General features: G+C 37.7%; 1 protein-coding gene across 3 annotated transcripts in view; it reads left to right on the plus strand.

The window, feature by feature from the left end:
* PTPN2 (protein tyrosine phosphatase non-receptor type 2) overlaps positions 1–16,632 on the plus strand; it is an 84,974-nt gene that overhangs the window by 12,101 nt on the left and 56,241 nt on the right. For all 3 annotated transcript variants that reach the window (XM_019433879.2, XM_019433882.2, XM_019433880.2), the window contains exon 2: positions 10,846–10,936. In XM_019433879.2, coding sequence (XP_019289424.1) covers positions 10,846–10,936 — 91 coding nt within the window. The remainder of the gene's footprint in view (positions 1–10,845; positions 10,937–16,632) is intronic.

Consider the following 16,632-nt stretch of genomic DNA (forward strand, 5'->3'; position numbering starts at 1 on the left):
TTTGTATTTATTTAGGTTGCCTTTAATTTCAGCTGTGTTTTGTATTTTTTAGTATACAAGTCTTTCATCTTTCTGGTTACATTTATTGCTAAGTATTTTATTTTGATTCTGTTGTAAATGGGATTATTTTCTTAATTTCCTCTTTGAATTCATTGCTACTGTATAGAAATACAACTGATTTTTGTGTGTTGATTTTGTGTTTTGCAGCTTTGCTGAATTTGTTTATTAGCTCTAACAGGCTTTTTTGTGTGGGCTCTTTAGGATTTTCTACATAAAACATCATGTCATTTGTGAATAAAGGTAGTTTAACAGTTTTCTTTCCAATTTGGATGCCTATTTATTTTATTTTATTATTGCCCAGTTGCTCTGGCTAGAACTTCAGTACTGTGTTGAATAGAAGTGGTGAAAATGGGGGCGTGGGGTGGGAGGGCACCTGGCTGGCTCAGTTGATAGAGTATGCAACTCTTGATCTGGGGGTTTATTAGTTTGAGCTCCGTGTTGGGTGTCAAAGATTACTTAAAAATAAAATATTTGAAAAATAAATTAAAAAAAAAAAAGTAATAAAAGTGGGAATCCGTGTCTTGTTTCTGACCATTTTTCCTCCTAAATAACTGCCTGCTTTTATGATACTGTTTGTTGAGTATCCTATACCTCTCTCCTTCCTCTTCCCCCCATTTGCCATCTTTGTAATTTGCGAAATTCCTATATGTGTGTATTGGGTGAATGAAGCCTGAGCAAATGCCTGTATAATCTGATCTCTCTGCACTTGTTCATCCCCATTTCTTGTATTTTCCTCTCTTAAGCACCACAGGTTTTGTGTTGCTTATACTTCTTGTAAGATACCAGTTATTCATGCTTTCATTTATGTTTTATGTACCTTCACATCTTTGTGACTTTGCACAAGCTGTTTTTTCTACTTAGACATGTCATTCCCTACTTGTTTACGTGGCATACTCCTGGTCATTGTTCAGGTTTACTCATGCACTGTGATCTTCACTCCCCCAGGTGAAAATAAATCCGCTTTCTGTGTTTATTTTATTTATTTGTGTATTCTTTTTTTAGTTTATTTTTGAGAGAGACAGAATGCAAGCAGGGGAGGGGCAGAGAGAGAGGGAGATACAGAATCTGACACGGGGCTTGAACTCATGAACCAGGAGATCATGACCTGAGCCGAAGTTGGATGCTTAATCGACTGAGCCACCCAGACAACCCTCTGTTTATTTTAAATGTGAGCATACTTTTCTTATGGTACTTATTAGACTGGCTCCTTGATAGTCTCATGAAAATTCTCAAGTTTGATTATAAAAAAAGAGAAAGTCATTAGATACAGTTGTACAAATAGCAGTAAACATTGACAGTAAGAATAGTGATAGATAATGATAAGTGGACATAATTTTCCAGGTTCTTAATCTCATTCAGTAGAGGCTTTTTGTTGTTGTTCTTATTTATCATTGAAATGACCAAAATACAGTGATAAGAAAAAAATCTACATTATTATTTGACATGAGAGAAGGGTCCTACCCATATATTTGAGACAGACGATTTTTTTTTCATTTTTATTGAGAAATCACTATACATTTAAGGTGTACAGCATGATGGTTTGATTTACATGTATTGCAAAATGATTACAGTAGGTTCAACTAACATCCATCTTCTTGTATAAATCCAATCAAAAGAAAAGAAAGGAAGGAGAAAATTTTCTTGTGATGAGAACTTTTAGGATTTACTGTCAACATTTCTCTGTATCACACAGCAGTGTTAGCAATAGTTACCATGTTGTATTACCTCCCTGGTACTTATTTATCTTGTTAACTGGAAGTTTGTATCTTTTGACCACCTTCCTCCAATTCCGAAACTGAGGGGTTTTGATAGTAAACAATGTAAGCATCCACAAAAACTTGGGTAAGAGCTGATGCCTACGTTTTCTTTGAAGATGAACAAATGTTAGGCATATGAAAAATTCAGCTCCTCAGAGACTCAACGGGGTGCCTGTGTGGCCCTGACTGGTTCGTGGACTCTTAGAGGTCATGATCTCAGTTTGTGAGACTGAGCCCTGTGTCAGGCTCTGCACTGAGAAGCCTGCTTGGAATTCTCTCTCCATCTCTCTCTCTCTCTCTCTCTCTCTCTCTCTGCCCCTCCCCTGCTTATGTGCACGAGCTCTCTTTCTCAAAATAAATTAATAGACTTAAAAAATTTAAGACTCACTAGCAAAATAGTGCAAAATACCAAGTTAGCTTGACAAAAATCTCTGCATTTGGGAAAAAGATTTTTAAACTGAATATTCTGAGAAAGCATTTAAAACACATAAAGGTCTCAAATCTTTGTGATAGGCAGTTCTGAAAGAAAGACCCTGAGGTGATACAATGACCAAAGAAATAATGGAAGAATACCTCTGAGCTGAAGAAAGCCTTGAATTTCAAGATCAAAGGGGACCAGAAAGTCTTCACCAGGAATATATTTAAAAAGCAGGAAAACCTGCATGAATTTCTGCATGCATCCTGATGACTTTTCTAAGTATTCAGGATAAAGAAAAAGCCCTGCAAGGTAGAAAAACAAGTAATCTTTAGAGAAGAACCAATGACATTTGCATCAGACAAATGCACTCTGACATTGGATGCCAGAAGATAATGGAGAAATGTCACCCAAGAGCTGAGAGAAATGGAATAGGTGTAGAAAGTAGGTTTGGGCAGTGAAGCCAAATACAATCTAGAGTTAACGCTAAATAGTTATAATTATAGTTGTAAACCTTACTTAAATGATAAATATTTGTGAAAATAACTGCACATGTTAAAAAATATGGATCCAAAGTTCTAGCTTATTTCAAGAAGATTTGGGGGATTGAGCTGTAGGAAGAGAGAAGTGAAACCTATAGTAATTGTACTATGTATTTACCAGTAGGGATTTATTAATAGATATTTTCACATTAGTAGAAATATATAAGTCCAAACATGCTTTTGCAAAATTTTAAGACTAATTCCTGGTAAAATAGGAATGGTGCTTTTACTTCTAAATTACTGGAAGTAAAGAGGAACAAAGAAAACGTGATTAATACAGAAAAAAACGGGGAAAAGGAAATAAGGAAGCATAACATAGAAAACAGCTAATCGTTTCTGGGTGAAAGAATAAATCAAGACTGCCATTAAAGACTCTAGCAAATAATGAGATGACACTATTCTAAACTTAGAGGATTTGAAGTTTAGAAGTTTGGACAGTCTTTAAGAAAAACAAAAAAGTATTAATGAGCTAAGTATTTTATTCAATCTAGAAGAATGATAAAATGAAACAAAGCTTTAGAAGGGCAGATTGAATACACAGGAAAGGTAGAAATGAATGAGTAAGCATTTCCTCTCCCCTTCCAAATAGTTCAATTTTACCTATGACTATAGCCCTAAAACTAATGTGTCATTGACAGATATTATGTAGAGATAAAGTATAAAACACCATTCCCAAATTTATTCTGGGGATATAAAGAATTAGTAACACTATATATAGTGTTATATAGTGTTACATAGTTATATAGTGTTACTATAGTAACACTATATAGTAACACTATAGAATTCATCCTCATTGATTAAAGGACAAAAAAAAAGTGTAGTCATATTGAGATCAGTTAAAATTAAGCAAAATTTTTTGAATACTTAAGAATATACTTAGGAAATGTGTTGGGTTTTACAGTTGCACCAAAAACCTTAAAATACCTAGGAATAAACCTAACCAAAGAGGCGAAGATCTATACACTGAAAACTATAGAAAGCTTATAAAAGAAATTGAAGAAGACACACACACAAGAAAGAAAAGTATTCCATGCTCTTGGATTGGAGGAACATACACTGGTAAAATGTCAATACTACCTGAAGCAATCTACGTATTCAGTGCAATCCCTATCAAAATAACACCAGCATTCTTCACAGAGCTAGAACAAACAATCCTAAAATTTGTATGGAACCAGAAAAGACCCCTAATAGCCAAAGCAATCCTGAAAAAGAAAACCAAAGCTGGAGGCATCATAATCCCGGACTTCAAGATATATTACAAAACTGTAATCATCAAGATAATATGGTACTGGCACAAAAACAGACACTCAGATCAATGGAACAGAATAGAGAACCCAGAAATGGGCCCGCAAACGTATGGCCAACTAATCTTTGACAAAGCAGGAAAGAATACCCAATGGAATAAAGACAGTCACTTAAGCAAGTGGTGCTCGGAAAACTGGACAGCGACATGCAGAAGAATGAACCTGGACCACTTTCTTACACCATACACAAAAATAAACTCAAAATGGATGAAAGACCTAAACGTAAGACAGGATGCCATCAAAATCCTTGAGGAGAAAGCAGACAAAAACCTCTTTGACCTCGGCTGCAGCAACTTCTTACTCAACACATCTCTGGAGGCAAGGGAAACAAAAGCAAAAATGAACTATGAAAAGCTGCACAGTGAAGGAAACAGTCAGTGAAACTAAAAGGCACCCGACATAATGGGAGAAGATATTTGCAAATGACATATCAGATAAAGGGTTAGTATCCAAAATCTGTAAAGAACTTATCAAACTCAACACCCAAAAAACAAATAATCCAGTGAAGAAATGGGCAAAAGACATGAATAGATACTTCTCCAAAGAAGACATCCAGATGGCCAACCGACACATGAAAAAATGCTCAACATCATTCATCACCAGGGAAATACAAATCAAAACCACAATGACACCACCTTACACCTGTCAGAATGGCTTACATTAACAACTCAGGCAACAACAAATGTTGGCAAGGATGTGGAGAAAGAGGATCTCTTTTGCACTGCTGGTGGGAATGCAAACTGGTGCAGCCACTCTGGAAAACATTATGGAGGTTCTTCAAAAGATTAAAAATAGAACTACCCTATGACCCAGCAATTGTACTACTAGGTATTTATCCAAGGGATACAGGTGTGCTGTTTCGAAGGGACATATGCACCCTGTTTATAGTAGCACTGTCAACAATAGCCAAAGTATGGAAAGAGCCTAAATGTCCATCGATGGATGAATGGATAAAGAAGATGTGGGATATATATATACAATGAAGTATTACTCAGAATCAGAAAGAATGAAATCTTGCCATTTGCAACTGCGTGGATGGAACCGGAGGGTATTATGCTAAGCGAAATAAGTTGGTCAGAGAAGACAAATATCATATGAGTTCACACATATGAGGACTTTAAGACAGAGAACAGATCAACATAAGGGAAGGGAAACAAAAACAGGGAGGGGGACAAAACATAAGAGACTCTTAAATATGGAGAACAGAGGGTTACTAGAGGGGTTGTGGGTGGGGGGATGGGCTAAATGGGTAAGGGGCATTAAGGAATCTACTCCTGAAATCATTGTTGTACTATATGCTAACTAATTTGGATGTAAATTAAAAAAAAAAAAGTAAAATTTAAAAAATTGTATTAAAGAAAAAAAAATGGATCCTACCAGAGCAGTAGGTAGTGTTCGCATTTAAGCTGCTGAACAGTTATTTAGTGCTATAAATAGTCCCAAGTACTATGCTAAAGATTTTTCTCTTAAAAGAATAAAGTTATTATAAGAATTGAAAAAAAAAGAATGTGCTTTTTACCTTGTTGGCGCAGGATATCTCCTGCCCATTTCCACCCCTGACCCCTAGTGGCAAAACCAGTACCCAGGGCAGGCAGACGTGAGAAGGACACAGGTCAGCAGAGCCCTTTTTATCTGCAACCCAGCCCAGCAATTTCTGCTTGTTCTCTGGCTGGAACTGTGTCGCATGACTATTCTTACCTGTATTGGAGACTGGGAAATACAGGTTTTTAGTTGGGCTAACTGTAAGTTGGAAAGTAAAATTAGGAACTTTGAGTAAAAAAGAATGGATATTGGGATAGGCGACTAGTATGTACCTCTGGAGCTGCTTTTTTAAGTATTGGATAGGTTCTGTGTTGAGTCGACTCTAGTCTGGCATGGTGAAAAAAAAAGAAGTATTAGGGGTTCTAGTCTTCCTAAATGCACTGAAATTAAAGAAAGGTAAAGAAGAACAAATAATAACATTGGAAATGAGAGAATGGACCCTGTAAGAGTTATGTGGTTTTTTATTTTAATTAACTGAGAAAATAGAATGTATTTGTTATGAATATATTTCTTAACCCAAGAACTTGGCTGTTTTATGGTGTTTTGTAAATTAAAATTTCTTCCCTACCTCTATACTTGGGGCTCCATCTATTTAGTTGTTTTTTTTTTTTTGTTTTTTTTTTTGTAACATCAGTAATGATTTGTCACAGTGTACACAAATAAGTGTGTTTCTTTAGGCTAAAAATTGGAATCAGAAACTGACAGATAAACTTAATTGTGGAAAATAGGTTTAAATTTTTTTTAATGTTTTATTTTTGAGAGAGAGCGCGAGTGGGAGCAAGTAGGGGAGGGGCAGAGAGAGCGAGACACAGAATCTGAAGCAGGCTTCAGGCTCTGAGCTGTCATCACAGAGCCCGACATGGGACTTGAGCCCACGAAGCTAAAGATCATGACCTGAGCAAGATCATAACTGACTGAGCCACCCAGGTGCCCCCGGAAAATAGGTTTATATGTATAACACAAGCATTGAAGAAGGGCTCATGTAATGGAGGGACCCTCTGTGCCCAATAAAAAATTTTTTTTTCTTAATTGAAGAAGTTCTTGATATAATCCGGATAGCAATCCCTTATCAGATACATGATTTGCAATGATTTTTCTCCCATTCTGTGTATTGCAACAACTTTTCAATCTGATTTTAAAACTATATAGCATTAGAACTGATATTATACTAGTATTTATTAGAATTTTAGTTTATTTTAAAGTAATATATGAACTCAAGAATATATAAATATATGGTTTAAAACCCAAATGGCACAAAAAGTGCCCAATAAAAAGGAGTTAAAAGGACAGGTTACTTTGGAAAGAAAGAGGGGCAGGGTAGGGGTAAAGCCTTTAGCTATATCTGATTTATGGGGTTTTCTTTTTTTAATTATGTAAGTTTCAGGTGTACAACTTTACTGTTTGACATCTGCGTACATGACAAAGTGATTACCACCACAAGACTAGTTACCATCCATCACCATGCAGTTGGCCTCCTTCATCCATTTCACCCACCCTTAAACCCCCTTCCACATAGGTAACCTCTAGTTTGCTCTCTATCTGTGAGGTTTTTATTTTGTTTTGTTTTGTTTTTAGATTTTGCATGTGAGTGACTCATACAGTATTTGTCTTTCTCCTGTGACTTATTTCATTTAGCATACCTCAAGGTCTATCTATGCTGTAACAAATGGCAAGGTTTCATTCTTGTTTATGGCTGAGTAGTAGTCCATTGTTTTATTTACATATATTTCGCATCTTCTTTATCCTTTCATCTATCAATGGACGTTTAAGTTCTTTCCACATCTTGGCTATTGTAAATAATGCTGCAATGATGTGTTTTATTCCTTTTCTAAAAAGATTTGAATGAGATACTCAAAAGTGGCAATAAATGTTTAATTTCACTGATGGTAACATGAATGTGATATATATTTTTGTTTGATAGCTTTCATTATTAAAACAACTCTTTAGTTACATAAATCTGTACCCTTCCCTAGATGTTCACTTTTCCTCCCTGGAAGTTACTAATTTCTCATCTTCTTCTAGAAGTATTCAGTGTATTCTCAGGCATATATATGTTTGAGTGGAGTGCTGCCTCCCCCCATGAGAGCCTATTCTTTTGTACTTTCTTTCACTACACAGTGTATCTTTGAAATCCTGTCATATCACTGTAGCACTTGGTGTCCTTTTTCCTGATTCCCATGTATTCTGCTGCGTTGGTGCATTGTGATTTATCTCCCCAGTTCACTCCTGAAGGACACTTAACATTCTTGCTAATTTTTCACTGTTATGTACAGTGCACATCCTTGAGTGTACATCTTCACACATACCTGTGTGGCTGTGTGATATAAAACCCTCCTAGAGGGTAAGGAGGGTGAATCAAATTTATGATCTTATTAAATCATTCTCAAACATTGTATCTGTGTACGTTCTGTCAGTCATGTATGAGAATGCTTCTTCACTCTTATCTGCATAGTGTTTCGGAATTTTTTATTCTCACCAATTTGTGTCTCTACAGTTGATACAGAAGAGCTATTAACAAAACCATATGTTTTAGTATTATTTCATATTAATATTTTTTATCTTACTAACTTGCAATATGAAATTATTTGTACTTTGTAGTGTTTCAACTCTATAAAGTGTTTCAGATTATGCAAATAAATATAAGCTGAGACCTGACTGTTTAATTTTACATATAAAATTTATTACTTAATGTTTAAGAATGTTTATAATTAATGTGTGGAAATAGTTGACACTTTTTCATCTTTTCAGCTAATTACAATTATTTGTTAATGCGTTCATGGAAAAGTATTTGAAACTGAAAGGTAGTATTTCTTTTTTTTTTTTTGAAAGGTGGTATTTCTAGCCAACTTTTTTTTTTTTTTAATGTTTATTTTTTAGAGAGAGACAGAGTGCAAGTGGGGAGGGGTAGATAGAGAGGGAGACACAGAATCCTAAGCAGGCTCCAGGCTCCAAGCTGTCAGCACAGAGCCTGATGCAGGGCCTGGACCCACAGACTGCAAGATCATGACCTGAGCTGAAGTCAGATGCTCAGCCAGCTGAGCCACCCAGGCACACCTCTATCCAACTTCTTATATGAGATTGTGTAATTTTGGTACTAAAACTGAATAAATAACATGCAAATAGAAAATTAGAGGTCAGTTTAACTTAAAAACATAGGTGCTTACATTTTAAATTAAATAATGATGGTACATCCAGAATAACAGTGGAATATTATTCTGCACTAAAGAGAAGTGAGCTATCAAGCCATGAAAAGACATAGAGGAAACTTGAGGTCATATTACTAAGTGAAAATCTGTTAATTGTAATTTAGCACATTACCAGAGTAAAGGAGAAAAGCTATATGATCACTTCCATAAATGTAGGGAACACATTGAATACAATTCAACACCCATTCATGATAAAAAAATGTTTAGTTGACTAGAAGTTGAAGAGAACCATCTTAATTTGAAAAGGGTATATCGATCAGAAACCCAAAGCAAATGTTATGTTTAGTGGTTAAACCTTAGAGGCAGTTGTTTACAAATCAGGGGGAAAAGTATGTCTATTTGATATTGATTAGGCAGTCCTAGCCAATGAAATTAGATAAGTAAGGGAAATAAGAGGTGTGAATAAATAAGAAATATGAAATATAGGGAAGAGACAGAATGATCACTATTTGGTTATATTGAGAAATTCAGAGTCACTACAAAATAATAGAGAGCTCAGCAAGATTGCTGGATGAGAGAGAAGCATTAAAAGTCCGTAGAAGCAATTGTGGTGTGTGTGTGTGTGTGTGTGGCAGATTGCATTTTCCAAAGTAGCCAAACCAACATACATTCTCTGCACACACAGTGTGACTGAGATTTCCTCCCACTGACAGGTGGCCTGTGTTTCACTACTCTTTGCATCTTAGAAGGCTCAGTGGGTGAAAATACGAACTATAAAGTTACCTGTTCTGAGGCTGGTGGCATATAAGAGGGTGTGGAACCCACAGTAAGGTCATTTGCTAAGTGACTTCAATAATTTATTTATGCTTAATTTATAAAATTATCTGGTGCCTAACTTAAAATGCTTTTTCTCACATGTAATAGTGTGACCAAAGACCCAATTAATTTTTGCTGTTAATGCACACTTTAAAACAATTTTTTAATGTTTATTTTTGAGAGAGAGAGAGAGAGAGAGAGACAGAGTGTGAGTGGGAGAGGGACAGAGAGGGAGGCACAGAATCTGAGGCAGGATCCAGGCTCTGAGCCGTCAGCATACTTAACCGACTGAACCACCCAGCTGCCCCTCACTTTTTACCAGAATTCTCAGAAAAACGTATTCTATTTGGGTGAAAAAACAAATTGGGTGATACACCAAATAGCTGAGTGCCTAGCGCAGCTGTGTCCTCACAGAATTTCTTCCATTGTAGAACACAGAAAACTGTAAGGGTCCTAAAATGAGCTTCTGGCCTAGTGGTGGTTGCTAAGCACTTATGGCTCTAGAAATAAAATTTGAGGATATTTCTGGACTCAACAGTAAAGTGGCATAAGGATGAAGAAATAGATTAAAGGTTTTTTGTTTTTTTTTTAATTTTTAATGTTTATTTATTTTTGAGAGATAGAGTGTGAGCAGGGGAGGGGCAAGACAGAGGGAGACACAAAATCTGAAGCAGGGTCCAGGCTCTGAACTGTCAGCAGAGCCTGACACGGGGCTCAAACCCACAAACCATAAGATCATGACCTGAGCCAAAGTCAGCTGCTTAACTGAGCCACCCAGGTGCCCAAGATGAAGAAACAGATTAAAGTTTTAAGGTAGAAACTCCAAAATAGAGATGGGTATTATTGAGAGTTTAGTCAGAAATCTGAGTGTGATGTGTTTAGCCTAGATACCTCCATTGCATTAGTTCTGTATTACATAACGTGTTTAAGGTTACTTGTAGGGGTTGGATATTGCATGGCAATATATAAATTCATCAAGAGCAGAGACTTTGGTGCCTGAACGACATTTGTTGTCCAGCCACTTACTGGTTTTGTGACCTTTGACAGATTGTTTTATCTCTCAGAGTCTGTCATCCCTCACAGGGATAACTGTTCCTACCAGTGTTGTCAGAACTGAAATAGATAACGTAGGCAACGTGCTTTGTGTTGTACTTGGCATATCATAAGTGTTCAATAAATGTTACTTTATACTGGCTGGGAAGGTATCTGTTTTGCTATATACAATTTAAGAGGAATATTAAAATATATTTTTGTTATTTTAAGGAAATTCGCAATGAGTCCCATGACTATCCTCATAGAGTGGCCAAGTTTCCAGAAAACAGAAATCGAAACAGATACAGAGATGTAAGCCCATGTAAGTATTTGTGGTTTTGTGTGCACGTGTATGTTGGTTTGTTTTAGGCAGGTTGCGGTGAAAAAGTTTGGGATAGGGTTGATAAATACAGTGGGTTTTTTTTGCATATTAACATAATAAACGTTCTTTAAGGAAAAATTTCAAGGTCTAGAATAGAAGGAAGGAAAACTGCTCATAACTCATCCTTCAAACACAGCCACCGTTACTTTGGTGTACTTTCTACTAATCTGTTTTTCTTATGCATAATTTCCTTTCTTTAAAATAATTGTAGTCATATATGTGTGTATGTGTATTCATAAACATACTTCCTTTTCCTATTATTCCATAGGCTTTATAAGTTTTACTTAAAATATTTATCCGTATAGTTTGCTTTTTTCCCCAAATTATAAAAGTTGTATGTACTCATTGCAGAAAACTTTTAAAACAGAAATATGTAAAGGAAAAAAACCCATAATTTAAAAACAAATAAAAACTTTTGGGTTTATATTCTTTTTGTATTTTTTCTGAACAAACATATATACACATTCTTTTAAATTTAAAATTAGAATCCTTCACATATTGATTGTAGCTCTTTTCCCACATAGCAATACATTATAAACATTTTCCTATATTAAATCTTTTAGTGGCTTTAATAGTGGCTTTGGATGTGCCATTCTTTTGTGTAACGGTTCCCTTGTGGTTGACCATTTGGATTCTGATGTACCCACTCATGTACATGCAATGATGGTTCGGTGTTAGTGTGCTGAGTCCTCCTGTATAGACTGAATAATCTCACTCTATTCAAGGTCGCAGATTATATACCCTTATGTATGTTGTATTCCTTGTTAGAAGGGTATGGACATTCCATTGAAAATCTAATTACTGGGGGGAAAGTCCATACTTTATTTCTTCCATGAACAATGTTTTTCCTTCTGTCAACCAAGTACATTTCCATGAAAAGTATGTTAGCTAATTTTGGACAAATCAGATGGACTAATCTGTTAAAATATTTCATGTCTGTTATCAATTACTTATTAAATACTAGGTTTCTCTTTCCATATGGTGTGGGTGTGTGTGCAGGGAATGGGGTTGTGGGCAGTGGTTGTAACATTTAGGTGCTCCTTCACCCTCTTCAAATTTCTGGTTGAATATCCTTGAGCTAGAGACACTAATCTCCAGTGTTTACCATGACTTTGAAGACCCTGTGTTCCAGGTGTACACTTTGCTTTAATTTAAAAAAAGAAAAAAACAAAAAACCAAACTTCTTGTTTTGATAATTGTAGATTTGCATGCAGTTGTGAGAAATAGCACAAGGGTATCTTCGCCTGGTTTTCCCCAGTGGTAACCTCTTACATAACTACAACCAGGAAATCCATGTGGATGCAACCCATTCAGATCTCCCCAGTTTTACCTGCACTTATTTGTGGCTGTGTTCAGTTCTCTGTGGCTCTGTTACACGGTAGAGTGTGGGATCACAGTCTGGGCACAGACCAGTGGACCAGCCCCACCACAAGATCCCTCCCTTTTGTGGCGCCAGCCACCTTGCTCCCTTCCTCCTATTCCAAGTCCCTAGTTGCCCTTGTTTTTTTACATAAATCTGTTGTAATTGCAGTCACTGGATATGATAATTGATGTTTGAATTCCCTGATTAGTTTGATCAAATTGATCTAAATAGAGGAATTGGTAAAAATTGGAACTGAGATGCTTAAAAGTAAGACATTTGTAACTTAAATTCCTCTCGAGTATACAAGTCAATGAAATGGTTGTGATTTGTCTCTTAAATGTTAGACTTATTTACCCAACTACCTGTTGGACAGGTCAAGTTGAAGGCTGCAAGGAGAGCTTGGTTTTTACCAAGTGTACTTAGTAACCCTGCCTCCATCCTCACTGGCTTGGGCTCTTTTTTCTGTATGTCTTCTCAGGAAGAGAGCCATTCGCCTTGTATGGGTACCTAGTATTAGGGACAGGTGTTTCTTCCTCAGAGGAGGTGTGGCCCCATGCCCCCTGCTGTCTTTCTGGCCACTCTCTATATATATAGTGGTCTCCAAAGCTGCACTCTGCTATGGGCATGCCACTCAGTGAACCCTGTCCCTGCATCTTCTCCTTGTAGAAGCCTGGCTTTCCCTTGAGTAAACTACCTTTCTGTCTTTCTTAGGTAGAGGCTATTTGTTCTTGCTTCCCCTGTAACCACAGAACTTCCTAGTCCAAGCCATTACTCTCCAACTTGCATATTAAAATGATCTGCTCTGAGACGCACGCCATCCAGACACATCACACTGCTGCCCTTGGATCTGTCCCGACTTCACAGTCCCCATGTCGCAGCCTCCTCTCACATGTTTGCCAAAGCCTTGAATGCTGAGGACGCCGTTCACTGTCTTCCTCTTTGCCCTCTCCTCTCAGTACCTCTTTCTTTGTGCCTGGATGGCGTCGTGTCTCTGGGAAGGAACCATGTAATGCCGTAGACTTACAGTTCTGGACCTCTCAGCTCACAACCTGAAATCTTAAACGCCGCTATCTTGACGGCTACTTTCTGTCTTCTTAGCCCTTGACTTCACCAGGATCTTTAGTTCCTTGATTTTTTCACCTATTGTAGTACATTACTTCCTTCCCCACCTTACTTATTACTTAATGACTTTCTTATTGTTCTAATATGTTGGAAAAATAATCTCTGTGGGTCTGTAATTCTCTCTAACCCCGTGAAACTTTGCCTCAAGTAGTTTGTCATTCAGCTTCTGTAAGCTATCGTTGGGTTCATGTGTGCACTTGGGTAAGCTTGGGCACTGATTGGACCTGGGGTGCCTCACTGTCCTCCTACACACCGTTGTCATTCCCACTGCTCCTCCGCTCTGGCTTGTCCCAGAGGAAGCCGGCTCTCAACCCACCTTCATGCCCACTACTCTCAGAATGTGATCTGCCTTCAGTCCTGCAGAGAAACATTTTAAAAATCAGGAAATAACTCTTCAGCTTCCACCACCTGGAAAGTTAACATCTCTCTGCACTCATCTTAAGTCCCAGGAGAAGAACCTCCCTGCTCTGATCCTAGGTTTGTATCCCAATGCCTCATTCCTCCTCGGGGACCTCATTCTCTGTCATTACCACTCTTAATTGTGTCTTCAACCTTTTTCTCACAGCTCCTCTTCCTTATTCTGTAAATGTGCTTCAGCCTCTTCTCATTTCAACCCTCTTCTCTCATCTCGGCCCCACTTGTCCTATTACCTGTGTGGACATAAGCACGTGCACGCCTGTGTGCACAGAGTCTCAAAAGAAGACACCATACTATTTGCCTCTCCATCCTCATCACCTATGCATTCTTCGGCCCATGGTTCTGCCCCAACCTCCCCACTGAAACCTTTATTCTGAAGTACCATTTTCAAGCTTTCTAGTTTTGAAATGCAGTGAGGGACTTTCCAATGGTTTCTTTTCTTATCCCTCTGTGACTTTTGATAATGTTGACTCTGCCTTCCTTCCCTAAAACCATATTTTTTCTAATTTTGCTGTTACTTCTCTGGCTAGTCACCCATTTCAGAGCTTACCTTCCTCGGTTGACTTTGTCTTCTTCAGGGTTCTGTCTCTGTCTCTCCCTCCTTCTCACTCTTAACACTTATATGTATGAGTGGTCTCATTCTGTGGGTTTGTTACCATCTTTCTGCTTATCACCCTAAATCTCATCTTCAGCCTAGGTCTCTCCTCTCAGCCCTAAACCCATTTATGCAAGGCACTCATCTCTGTGTGGATGTCCTGTAGCTGCCTCAGACTCAATATGTCCAGATACTGAGCTAGCATTCCTCCCACACAGTCCATTGGTCCCAGCCCTGAGACCTGCTTTTTTCCCCATCCATAAATGGTGCCACTGTTGGCACATTTACTACAGCTAGAAACTCAGACTCCTTTCCCATTCAGGTCCCATATCTACTTGATAACTAAATAATTATAATTCCATTTTCACAATGTGTGGGTTTTTTGGTTTTTGGGTTTTTTTTTTTTTTAGATTTTATTTTATTTTTTTTAATTTATTTTTTTTTAATGTTTATTTATTTTTGAGACAGAGAGAGACAGAGCATGAATGGGGGAGGGTCAGAGAGAGAGGGAGACACAGAATCTGAAGCAGGCTCCAGGCTCTGAGCCGTCAGCACAGAGCCCGATGCGGGGCTCGAACTCACGGACCGTGAGGTCATGACCTGAGCCGAAGTCGGACCGACTTAGTGGCTTAACCGACTGAGCCACCCAGGCGCCCCTTTAGATTTTATTTTTAAGTAATCTGTATACCCATTGTGGAGCTTGAACTCACAACCCCTGGATCAGGCATCACATTCTCCACCAACTGAGCCAGCCAGGCATCCCCCAGTGTGACCAGTTTCTGGTATCATTACTTTTTTGGAACATCCTCCTCTTTCTAACCCACAACAGTCAAAATCTTCTTCTAATTATCTACAACCACTTCCCCCTGGATGTTATTCTCACACAGTGGAGGAGGTCATGAAGGTGGTGACTCTCACTAAATCTAGACAGGCCCAGGAATGTGTATTTTTTAAACACTCTCAAGATGATGTGGATGTACCTTACCTGATTGATAGTCACTGTATCATTTAAAAATGTATTTCCATACATAATACTTGACAGTTGTTGATTTGGTTCAGAAAACATGTATTGAAAACCAGCTACTGACAATATGCTTGCGCTGAGAATACCATGAATATGTGTACCATGCCCTCTGATAATTCATAGTCTAGTGGGAGATACAGACCTGTTGTGCTTTATGTATCATGAGCTAGTACTGTGTATTGGTGGAGCTGTGCCTGAGGAGTTAGGGATGGCTTTTAAGAGAATACATGGTGGAGTGCCTGGGTGGTTTAGTTGGCTAAGCGTCCGACTTCAGCTCAGGTCAGTGATCTCATGGTTTGTGAGTTTGAGCCCCGCATCGGGCTCTGTGCTAATAGCTCAGAGCCTGGAGCCTGCTTCAGATTTTGTGTCTCCCTCTCTCTCTGCCCTTCCCCCACTTGCACTGTCTTTCTCTTTCTCTCTCTCTCAAAAATAAACATTAAAAAAAATTTTTAAAAAATACATAGTAACCAGCTAAATAAAGGGGAACTGAACATAAATTATTTTTTTATGAGTCCCAGATTTTTCTAGGTTTTGATTCAGTAGGTCTGGAAATCTGTGTTTTTAAACAGTCTCCTCCTTATGTGATTCTTATATACCCAGCTTGGCACCAGTCCTCAGACTGACATATAGAAACTACATTTGGAGGTGTGAATATGAGAACTGTATTCAAACAGGGATATTTTGAAATAGAATTTGAAGAAGTCCATAATCTTCCTATAATTGCCACAACCAAAAGATGCCTCTATTGTCTCCATTAACTGTGAGACAGTTGTGAAAGAGGCAAGAGCTTGGTTGGTTTAGAAGAGAGTAAAAGATTGTAATAATCACTTGAAGAATTATATTTATACTTTTAGAGACTACTGCTAAATTTTAAAAGTTTCTTACTCTCTGCTTTACAGGTAGAAATTCTGTAAATCCTGTATTTGGTCTAACTGTCACCTGTTTTCACTGGCTCTGAAGCAGTTTTTTTTTGTTTTGTTTTTTTTTTAATTGTGGTAAAAAAGAACATATAACATAAATTGACCCTCTTAACAATTTTTAGGTGTATGCTGCAGTACTGTTAACCATATGCACATTGTACAACCCATCTTTTCATCTTGCATGACTGAAACTCT

The sequence above is a fragment of the Panthera pardus genome, unplaced genomic scaffold (genome assembly GCF_024362965.1).
Source record: "Panthera pardus isolate Hobbes unplaced genomic scaffold, ASM2436296v1 HiC_scaffold_15, whole genome shotgun sequence".
NCBI lineage: Eukaryota > Metazoa > Chordata > Mammalia > Carnivora > Felidae > Panthera > Panthera pardus.